At 36.9% G+C, this 11,771-nt stretch overlaps 2 protein-coding genes across 2 annotated transcripts; both read left to right on the forward strand.

The window, feature by feature from the left end:
- Nucleotides 1-4,199: 4,199 nt before the first annotated feature.
- LOC113682501 (trace amine-associated receptor 9) lies at nt 4,200-6,414 on the forward strand. The gene has a single exon (XM_027199664.2). It carries the CDS (start codon nt 4,683-4,685, stop codon nt 5,610-5,612), a length of 930 nt encoding a protein of 309 aa, XP_027055465.2. The 5' UTR covers nt 4,200-4,682; the 3' UTR covers nt 5,613-6,414.
- A 1,464-nt stretch (nt 6,415-7,878) lies between these two features.
- LOC113682561 (melanocyte-stimulating hormone receptor-like) lies at nt 7,879-10,890 on the forward strand. Its single transcript, XM_027199723.2, has 2 exons — nt 7,879-8,266; nt 8,907-10,890. Exon 2 carries the CDS (start codon nt 9,034-9,036, stop codon nt 10,108-10,110), a length of 1,077 nt encoding a protein of 358 aa, XP_027055524.2. The 5' UTR covers nt 7,879-8,266; nt 8,907-9,033; the 3' UTR covers nt 10,111-10,890.
- Nucleotides 10,891-11,771: the final 881 nt, after the last annotated feature.

Consider the following 11,771-nt stretch of genomic DNA (forward strand, 5'->3'; position numbering starts at 1 on the left):
GCCAGTCATCCCATAAATTGCAATTTGTGCTGCTCTAATTCAATACCTGGTCATTAATAAAGATTTTGACTGCTATTGTAGGGCTGATGGAAAACAAGGATTTTTGATGAGTTTATTTTGTTCGCTGACTCACTCAACTGGGAGCAAGGAATTAAACGTTTCAGACAAAATTCACCTGTTTTTGAATGCGAGATTAAAGAAAAAAAACATAAGCTAAGAAGGTAATTAGTGTTTTGTAATATTTTGCACAGAAACAGTTCAAATCTAATTTCGCTGTCTTTCAACTCTTGAGTGTGAGGTTTAAAATCTCAATTTATTCCAAGTTGTAAAGCTCTCCTTCCTTTTTGGCTATTTTCATAATAAAAGAGAAATGCATTTAAAGTACTTGAGGGTCAGTGAATTGATCTCGCAGCTGCCAACATCTTATTAAATTGTACTTAAAGGAAGTTATTGCGTGTTTTTTAACATTCGACAAATGATTTTGTTTGATGTGGTGTTACCGATGAAAATCATGATGATCCTTTTGTAGTTGTTAAGGGGGGTTTGAGTGCAGCTCACTTTTAAAACCAGCTTAAATTACCAACTGCCGGCGTCGGAGGCGCGAGCTTTACGGTCTTTTTTCAGTTTCACTTACCTTTAAGATAAATCAAATAACTTAACCCCAAAAAAAGTACACTTGACCAATCAGAGGGTCCCAATGAAGTGATAACTTTTGCTGCTAACAGTTTCCGTTGCGGCTAAAAGAAGAAAATTTTGGTTAACTTTCCCCTGCGACTAACGGTTAAAAATTAATTAATTTTCCCAAGTAATTAATTACCAATTTTTATGCCTAACCATTAAGAAGCTCCAATCATATTGTGAATAAATTTTTGTTTAGTCAGGACGATTTTAGTAATGAATGGATGTTTCGTCAATGCAAACGACTGATTAGTGTAGATCAATACATGTAAGTCTGATTACCATGACACTGAACGTTGTTTTAGTCTTCTCTGATGTTTGGCTGGAATTAACATCAAAACAATTTTGGTTCGCGGCCTTGACTAGCTCAAAGAATGGATGGAGGTAGTTAAACATGAATTCTGTATCATTGTGTTTTAGCCTGTTCAAGTTGAAGCATTCGTGAGCCAAATCTTTTTTTTCGCCAAAAATATTATCAAGAGAAAGTATTTACTTTCGATGTGAATAGTACCCGTCAATGAATCGTCCCCATGCAGTCGGATTAAACCAGTAAAAACACAAACAATGGAATAATGGTACTTTCTCCAGCCATGCAGCTTTTTTGTGAGGCGATTGAAAATTTCAAAAGTTGACAAGCTCGCTCCAAGTAACACATCGCATGCAACTAAAAATCGTTTGCATTCCTAAATTGGGTGATATCTAAGGGGTTTTGAAAGCATTTCAATTTTGAAATGTGTTTATTTAGAGGTTCACCAAAATTTATTTTAAAACACCCGTTAGACAGCTTTCTAAAATTGGTCAAAAGTACTCTTTCTTTCTTGGGTGATATTTCTCAAGTTCAGACTAGACCATTGAAAACTGCGGTTGATTCCGCCTATCAAGATGTTCGAAAGCAGTGAAATATAAAAACATATTACACTTATTAATTTCTTCGCCGTAGTGACTTCAAACTTTTGGTGATTTTACTGGGGTGACAGCAGAATTATGTAGAGCTTAAGAGCTTAAGAGCTTAAGCCAAACCTGTATCAACATTTCAGGACTAAACTACAGGATCTTATTTAGCGTAAGCGGCGATAACAGCACAAGCAGTGGCGCAAGTCCGTGGCGCGGTGATAACAGCACAAGTCCGAAGCGCAGGTCGAATAAAATCAGTGAAGAAAAAAAAAATGTTAATGCCTCACTCCAAGAGCTCCCGGCGGCGCGCCAACATTCCGGCGGCGCGCCAACATCCCGGCGACGGACTTTGCCTCAAAAGACTGAGGGTTGACCAAATACAGCTGTCCTGTAGTCTGGTCATGAAATGTTCCTACAGGTTTGAATAGTTTAATTTAAGAAGAGTAGCTTTTTTTAAAAAGAGTTGCTCATTACGACGTTGACCGAACGCTAATCAATACGATATTCGATACGTTTTGTTCACCTCTTTCGTCACGAGACAGAATCGTTTGCTAGATTTTAGCCGTTTGAAATGTTTAGAGTATCAGTCAGTGGATTCTGAATGCTCTCTCCTACAATATTTTCTTTTTAAAACGGTTAAAATCTAGGATTCATGGAGCTTTTCATAATTTTACATATTTCTGCTGTTATGCAGTACTTAAAAATTAACATATTCGCACTTTCAGTTACTGTTTGATGTTAATTGTCGACTTATGCAAGACGTGTCTACCAATAGGGTTATGACTTCTATGATAAGTACACTTGATGAGGTCAACGAAAAAATACCAATTCGAATTATAATAAGTTCTAGACCGCAATTTTACTCTTTATAACAAGAGCTGAATTCGAGAAACTTCAAGGCAGCATCTCACGAGTTTATGCGAAAAATACCTGCCAGGCTCTATTGGATACTCCTTATGAAATAAGGACTAGAGTCATATGGTGAGTCGATATCCTTAATTTGTTTTGGCCTATATATCTGTGAAACAAACGTATTTCTAAAAGCTAAGGCTATTTCACGGAGAGAGATCAAACGAGGAACTTCTCATTACTGTTTGAAAAATGTAAACCTTCTTTAAAAGAGATATTTGGCAGAACAACGGTGAGAACAGACCAATTATTAGCCTTCATAGAAAACATTCCCCATCTAAAATCCGTGACAATTTACTGACGCAAGAGGTCATCTTTAAAATGAATTATAGTTCCTGATAAATTGGTTTTTTCAGGCAATGGGGCATAACGTTTATTTTCTTTACTTCATTTTGTCTATCATTTTCAAAACCAGAAAGAGAAACGCAACGGATTGCATCTAAAAACTTGTCTGATACTTTTTTAATCTAACAAAATTGGACTATGCAATTCGCTCTGTTCAAATGGTTCACTTTTTATAAATGGCAATTTAACTTGTAACAAATTTCTCTCACAATTCGGAATTTTCAATTCGACCGCAATTCGACCGATGTAAAGAAAAAAATCTATGCACAACATCTTAACATTCATATTCGCGTTGCACACCTGCTGGAAAACAGTTTTTAACACCTATTTCTACCTCTTCAACTATGAATATATACATATACATACAGCCTTCTCAATTTTCAGATACAAACTACTAAAACAATTCTCAATATACTTTATTTTCATTGAGGTGAAAAATTTTCCTGAAAAATGTAAATGCATATAAATTTGTAATTTCGGGCTGTAGGAGTTTTATCCAGCAGCGGCGATAATTGTAGATTGATTTGAAGCTCAATTTTGTAGATGTCTAACACTTCCTAATATTAATTGGTTCCCTGAAACCATTAATGAGAAAAAAATAGAGCTAACCAACAGCCCGAGAACTCAGTTCTAATCTTATTTTTTAACCTCTCAGAGGCTTTAAAACACTTATATAATTGGTTCCACGAAACCATTTATGAGATGGCTAGTAGGCTAACTGATCTTAGTTTTGACCCGGCGTCAGCTGCAGACGCCTTACACTCGTTAACAATTGAGTCTATTAGACCAGTAATGAATAAGCCTCAGGAGCACCGAATATTCAAATGCTTCTCATCTAAATCCAATTTTACACAAACAACATAATAAATGAATCTTTAAGATCTAACTTTTATACTTTTTGATTTACTGATACACAGTTGAATATGTTCTTTGATCCTTTATATAACGACTCCCACTTACGTTTTCCAGACAACGCAGAGCTTGATCATTTCAGGATGTTGTTTTGCAGAGGACGCAAAGAAATTTACAAAGATCCATAACACTCGTGCACAGCCATCTTTCTGCTCATTAAACCTTTTGTTTGGTGACGTTCCATTGCCGTTGCCGTCATAGTTTTCTTAAAATTCCTATTATCCCTCGTTAAGCGCACGAATGCGTGGGTTCCTGACTTACATTTGATATTTTTCATTCGTAAAATTATAGTTCGTCTTCTTCAGTTCAAGAACGCTCGCAAGCATCTTCAACTTTAATAAGTATTTTGCCGCAAGATTTGGACCACACCGTGGAGAAAAGAGTGCGTTTTTTGAATTCGTGACAGATCTGTCAGATCTGACACCAATCTCCGTAGAATTAACATACAAGATGAGGTCTTGTAAAAGACCTAACACATAGCGTGCCTATTCACTGGATAAGCTACCATCAACAGCACCTTTAACGATTACCAGCTCATTTCTACACTTTGGGTGGTCGTTGTTTCATAAAAATTGTGAGGTGTTGGCCAAAGTTACGCTCACGATCCAAATATCAAAGCGCTAAGGAGTGCTCTTTGTTCTCTTATAGTTCAGTGAAAACGCGAGAAACTGACGTTAAAGTTGTTTGTAACGAAGATATCAGTGTGTGGTTTTTCATGATCAAACTGTTACACGAAGAGTAATTGTGGCCATATTTTAAAGCGGTGCAAGAAAAGACTCACAGAGTGGTCGAAGAGAATGAAACCATTATCTTACTTTTAAATGACATATAAGCAACACCGAACCTCGGATACGAGTATCTCAACAAGGCGAAAGAAGGTGACTACTGTGAAGTTAACTTACTTGTATTATTAGAAATTGGGTTAAAAACGTCTGACTAAAATAATGACGAATTTGACAGAAGATGCTGGAAATTATATAACAACACACCGAGAATTTTTCTGCACAACTGGTCTTGGAGCAGCCTTTAAGATGTTTTCTTTAACGTTAACACTTCCTCTATCCATAACTGCAATTTTGGGAAATGTTTTGATCATCCTTGCACTTCGGAAGGTCTCTTCTCTTCATCCAACGTCAAAATTTCTGCTCGGCAGCCTTGCGTGCACAGATTTGGGCGTGGGCCTCATTTCACATCCTATTCGAAGCGGTTTCTTTCTATCTCCAGACCATTCAGAAGATTGTCACTACTTTTGGATCCTTTTTAATATCACGGGTTTTGTGTTTGGTGGCGTATCTTTGTTAACAATGACCACCATAAGTGTAGACAGACTTCTTGCCTTGTCGATGGGGCTAAGATACAAACAGCTGGTTACTGTGAGGCGGGTGAGAGTTCTTGTCATCACTTTTTGGATTTTTTGCACTTTTGGCTCAATAACAGTATTACACAGTTTGCGTCTTGCTTTGGGAATCGGCTGCGCAGCATTTTTACCGTGCACAATAATCTCTACTTTCTGTTACATTAAAATTTACCACACACTCCGTTTCTCTCATGCACAAGTTTCGAGTCAAAGTCACCAAGGACAACAGAATAGAGAAGGAACTCCACTGAATAAAGCGCGATACAAAAAGACAGTGTCCACAGTATTGTGGGCTCAGATTTCTTTATTGGCTTGTTCCCTTCCGTTTGGTTCACTCGTAAGCTTCGCATCTATTACTGGATCAGTGGATCCGGCGGCGCAGTCATTTAAAGTAATTGTGTCTCTAGCGGTAACATTGATGTTGTCGAACTCGACTCTGAATCCATTCTTGTACTGCTGGAAGATGACAGAAATGAGGCAAGCGGTAAAGGACACGATCAGACAATTTTGCTGCTGATCAAGTTAACTTTTCGATGTCACGTTAAGCGACTGAAGAGTATCAGTTCTTCCGACATAATAACGTAATGTCTGCAGGGATGTCAGTCAGTCCGGATACATAATTTTCTGTCAGTTATCCTGATAATGTAATATATAATAAGTTCTCTTAAAAGACAGAGGCACTATGGGAGTAAAGTAAGTATATTTCAGAGTACAAGTCGCAACCTGCGTTCGAGGCCGAGCCTTCTCGTTTCAGAATATGATAAACTTGGTGTTAGCGACTGGTATGCAGATTCATGGTTGCATGAAAGTTGAGAAAGTCAGTCACGAGCTTTATTTACCGAAAGAAAAACAATTTCAGCGTTTCTTGATCATTGAAATATGGAAAACACATATTCCATCGGTTTTTTTAAAATGAAATATACCCGGTTAGTAAGAGCGATAAAATTTCACAATTCTTTTGGAAGGTTTTACCCCCTTTAGGGAAACAATTTCTTAGGTATATTGGCTGAATTTCCAGAGGCATCCCGGCCATGTTGCGATCCAACAGCATTTTCGCCAATCTCACAAACAAGACAGTTAGACATAGAGTGGAGAACCCATGTCCTGAAATTTAAAAACCGCTGACCATTGTTTCGAACTTGACTCGGTCAAAATAACACAAATAGCAGCAAATAATGCAATATTTAATTTCATTTGAAGGGCACAAAATATACCTTCACGAAAAATATTTTAAAATAGTATTCCTGAAAAACTTACAATATCTTCAAACACATTCTAAATAAGTGAAATGTTGTGAGCCAAATTAAAAGTCACAAAATTCACAAGGGAGCTTTTTCGGTTTTTTCTTAGTTCTAAAGAAAAACCTTCGATCTCAATAACCGCACCGAGAGACACGGGATCCAAAATCATAAAAAAAATTTCTCTTCAATTGAAAAGACTGGGATCGCATTAACATTACCATGAGAAATGGAGATAAATACTCATTGTTTGATATGTGCCTTTGGGTCAGTTAAACACAATAGGAACTGCTGAGTTTAAGCGTGTCAAACGCTTACGAACGCTCTTCAACAAAGGTTATAATGGTATCTAACAAGTTTCAACACGGTAAACCATGCTGCCTTTAAAAAGATTCGATATACTTGCTGAGCTGTCTCAACGAACAAAATAAACTGTTAAAAAGCACTAAAGATTATCACATTTGACCAAGAGTTCATAATCTCTTGTTTTTGACTTACTAACAATGATATCAGGGGCCGGTCATTTTAAATAATCAGTTAATGTTAAATTGCACCATACCGGGAAAAGTAACCAGCAAAGATATTGGGTAATGATCTCTCGAGCACTTAATATAGGTGTAGCTTCTTTTTCCGTAAAGAAAACTAAGAAAACCTCCTATAATTAATGGTGGCAGAAGCAACATTTTGATGACATTAAACGATTGTGGAATTTCTTCTTCGAAACGAGAATTAACAACCAAACGAATTGTGAGGAATAAAAATCAACAGCAATTGGTAGCTTTCCTGCGATGAAAAAGTGTTCGAAAAAAATTTCATCCTACGCGACTACATGGCTGTGAACTAAATAATTGCATGGAAATTTCCGACAACCATCGAAGAAGAGCAAACTGCTAAATTTTCTTGTTTATACTTGTACTGATTTTGTCAACTCTGTGGCTCTTAGAAGACTGGCGTAGAACTCGAGACACTCTCGGATCAGGTACGTTGTATTTTTTATTTTCTTATTAAGAGATAACGAATTCTTCTATGCTTAAGTTACCAGGGAGAACTTTTTATCAGACTTTACAGGTCTTTAATCTTCTTGTCTTTTTCCGATGGTTTTCTGTTAAAATAACCAAGTGAACATTTTCAAGAAGAAACAGCTGTCGATGATTTAATTCTTCTCGTGGAGGTCAATATACACACATTTCAAATCTCAATACCACTTCTTTATTGACATATTTCATGTTATATGATTCTTTAATTAAAATTAAAAGAACTAAAAGAAAACTTCTGAACAGAGGATTTTAAATAAAATCTGGTTCCCGGCGGCCTTACGGCACAGTCGCCTAATTACGTTATCAGCTGCAGCCGCCTATAGAAAAAGTTATCGAAACCCCTGCTTCAACCATCATAATAATTTAGAATTTTCCACAGTTGAACAAATGTTATATTTTTTTAATTAGCAGTTCTGTCAGTAAAACGTCGGGAAATACACATCAACTTTTTTGACGCTAGCCTTATGAACGCTGTAATTCAATATGCAGACGCACTTAAGCCGCGTCCTTTGACTAAATAAGTATTATTTTTTTCGACTTCGCCCTTACTTTAAGTTTTTTAGGCGAGTGTCGTATGTGGCACTTTCAGATATGCGAAAAAAATTTTAGTCTGGCAAAAGGACTTACATTGGGCTGCATATGGAAAAAATCACTTTGTTGATGTAGACAGTAGTGGCTATAAAGAAATACCATATTAAATATTGAAGAAAAATTAATGCTTGTTTAAATAGTAAATTTTTAAATTGCGTCCAACTTTGATAGTTTGTCACTTTTTAAACAGACATGCGTTTTACACCTGCAACAACGCTTCAGTCTTCCTGTTTATAAATGAATTCTAACGAAAATGACGAGGCTTCATGACTCCCAGAATAGGAGTCGAAACAACCGCATCTCAGGTATCTAAATCACTTATGTTTCATCATCACGTCAAAAAATTTTTTGATATTCCAGATTACCCAAGAAAACATTTTTCCAAACATGAGACTTTTTACGTTTTCTCTTTTTGCTTTTCGGATAGATTCCCCTAAAAATAATTTCGGTGATGAAACACCAAGAGATCGTTTTGTTCTTCTTGCACATATAGCCATATCCTTTTCTTAGAAGTTCATGCTCTACCTGTGTTAGAACTGAACAATAGAGTATTTATTTTTCCAGATAATCTGACTATTTATATCAAAATACTAAAAAGAAAAAAACATGAACCTTCGCCTCCACCTCCAAAGTTATGGATAATTAACTACTTGATCACTACCATGAAGAGAGCGAGATAACCTTAGATATAAAATTTAAAATTACCTGTAAAAATTAGGCAGAGAAATATATCACATTTTACGATGGTTGAGAAAAAAAAAAGACAACAATTATTCGGACACTCCGCTATAATTTTTTAATTGAAGCCAGCCGAGTAAACAAAGATAATTTGACCAGCGAAAATTCGGCATCCTTAAGTAAGACAACTTATCAACAACGAAATTGCAATAATTGAGCCTATTTTCAGCTATTTTCCACACTAAAACACTCTCTTCTGATTTGCAGGGAACAGTAATATTTGATCTGAATGATTTTACTCTAAATGAAGCGGTAAGAGCTGAAGGCTTGGAAATAACCGAAGCTGTTTTACAACAATTGTATAACAACCAAAAGAACACGCGTGAAGGAGATAATGGCGAATTCACCTGGAGATGGAAACCATACGACACGGCATCAAGAGTTTTTCTGCAATTCAGGTCTTAGCAGCACTCAGAGAATAATCATTTCAGCTTTAGGCGTTCCTCTGTCCATCATCGCATTTTTGGGGAATTTTCTTATCATTTCCGTTCTTTGCAAAGTGTCTTCCCTACACTCGCCGTCGAAACTTTTGCTGGGTTGCCTTGCATGCACAGATCTGGGAGTGGGCCTCATCGTGCATCCTCTTCGCAGTGGATTTTATTTGTTATTAGAAAACTCTAAGGGTTGTTACTACTTTTTCATCGTTTATAATTTCACGGGGTTTATATTTGCTGGTGTATCTTTGTCAACAACGACCGCAATAAGTGTCGACAGACTTCTCGCTTTGTTATTGGGGCTAAGATACCGACAAGTTGTAACTGTGAGCAGAGTAAGGACCCTTATAGCCATTCTTTTGTTTTCGTGCACTTCTGCCTCAGTGGTTGCGTTTAACAGTTTATCTATTGCCTTTAGATTCGTTTGTGCTTTGTTGTTACTGTGTGTAGCGATCTCATCTTTCTGCTACACTAAAATTTATCGTACACTTTGTCTTTCTCACGCACGAGGGCAATACAAAGGTGAACAGGGACAACAGAATGGGGAGCGAGTTCAACTGAACAAAGCGCGATACCAAAAGACAGTTTTCACAGCCCTGTGGATACAAATGGCATTACTGGCTTGTTATCTTCCGTACGGTTTAGTCACAGCTTTCATTACGATCACTGGATTGAACACCCAGTCGATTACCTTCGTGTGGTGTTTGACGGCATCTTTGGTGTTATCAAACTCGACTATGAATCCATTTTTGTACTATTGGAAGATGAGAGAGATGAGACAAGCAGTAAAGGACACGATCAGAAAGTTTTGTTGCTCATTATGTCGCACGAAGCGAACCTGGAGTATCACTTCTCGACGAGATGTTAAACATACCGGCTCTTTTGTTGGTTTCTCGGACAATCAAGTTGTACTCGTGCGCACGTCTCATTTCCGTCGATTGTCGAGCCTTATAAAAAGTGGAACTCATCATGAGTAGGGTTGTGGACTCCGGAAAACACAGTTTATTGACTGCTGTCTTGTTACCTATCACTTGCCTGTGTTTTTTGGATTGTGAAAAACACATACACTGTAAATACACATGCTATACTACGGCTTCTGAAAGAATCAAGAAACAAGGTTCCATTCTGAACTTATTACTTATTCCATATTCGCGGCGGTGGGGGATAACTGAAAAACCGAAAATCTTAAGTTTTAGTCCTTTTCAGAAATGTGAAAAGGCTGTGATTAGTGCCTTGATTGCAAAACGAAGACAGTTGTCATGCTATTGAAATAATAAAAAAAAAAAGAAAAAAAAGGAAAAGAAAAAGAAAAAGCCGTGGCACCAGAGAAAGGACCGATCATTCGTTTCCTGTTTTCTAAGAGCAAATGGTACCCGTACTACTTGTGGTTAGATTATTGCTAAAGGTGCAAAACGCTTTTGAAACACTCTTAAATAATTGATCAAAAAACCTCAATATGGCAATAAACAAATGAGACTGAACTGTAGGTAACATTCAAATTACCCATAATTCCAATTTCAAGTTTTCACAAAGAATTGAATCGTCCAATCAAGGGCATCTAACCCTAATCAGTCACATACGGAATAGGCAGAGGCGAGAACGGTTTTAATTTTACAGAGCATTCTTATAAAACTGAAGCGGCTACAGCACAGCATAGAGTTTAAGTCATTCTTAGGTCAGGTATGTAGTTCCTTTGTCAATACGATAGCTTGATTATATAAATTACTCAAGAGAACTTTTCATCAATTTAAACTGGAGACTAGAAAGGTTTTTTTTGTTTGTTTGTGTGTGTGGCACTACTCACGAAAATAATTATTGATGATGGCACACCTGGCGATGTTTTAAGAATTTCAAAACAACAACTTACATTTGGTCAGGGGTGCTGAGTAACATTCAAATAACCTTGGATAAAATTAGCAATCAAAAGCAAATTTTCAATCAAAAGAATCCACTTTCCACATATACATAATAGCCAGCTGCGAGAACCGACTGTTTCATCTCCTTGTTTGTATGAGCACTCTAATAACCAACAAACAGTAAAGAAAAAGATCAAAGAAAAGCAAACTGCTTAATCTTCCTGTTTATCTGCGTTACAAGACCAGCATAGAGTTCGAAATACTCCAATATCAGGTACGTCGTTCCTTATTCAGCCAAAAGTGATCATTGATTAGCTAGATTACCGAGCTTCTCATTCAAATTAAGTATAAAACTATGAAGGTTTTTCATTCCTTTTTCTTTTTCCTTTGGTAGTGTTCTGATAAATTCGCGAAGGGAACATTTTGACGAGGAATCACCTGGCGATGTTTTCACTCGTGTGTGCATGAATTTGTTCAGATTTGAAATCACGTTGTCAAATCTTTAACGAGAGGATCTGATATGTTTTCGATCTGGAAACTTTCTTCGTTTCCTAAAATATCATTCTTCTTACAAATATGGAAATTTGAAAATGAAAGTCCTGTTCCTCAAAAACAATTTAGAATAAACACGCTAGTCACTTTCGAGTAGGTTACCTTTCGAGTAGGTTGCCTTTTTTACCCTTTACGGTGGCTAATTTACGTTTTCAACCCAGTTGTTAACACTAAATTACCTGCTATACTCTCCCACCGACGCAACACCACAGTTTCTTTAGAAACTTACC

Source organism: Pocillopora damicornis, chromosome 8 (genome assembly GCF_964200805.1).
Source record: "Pocillopora damicornis chromosome 8, jaPocDami1.2, whole genome shotgun sequence".
Taxonomy (NCBI): domain Eukaryota; kingdom Metazoa; phylum Cnidaria; class Anthozoa; order Scleractinia; family Pocilloporidae; genus Pocillopora; species Pocillopora damicornis.

Excerpts from the sequence above, each read along its gene's own strand:
- LOC113682561 (XM_027199723.2), top strand. The coding sequence starts at position 9,034 with ATGGCGAATTCACCTGGAGATGGAAACCATACGACACGGCATCAAGAG.
- LOC113682501 (XM_027199664.2), top strand. The coding sequence starts at position 4,683 with ATGACGAATTTGACAGAAGATGCTGGAAATTATATAACAACACACCGA.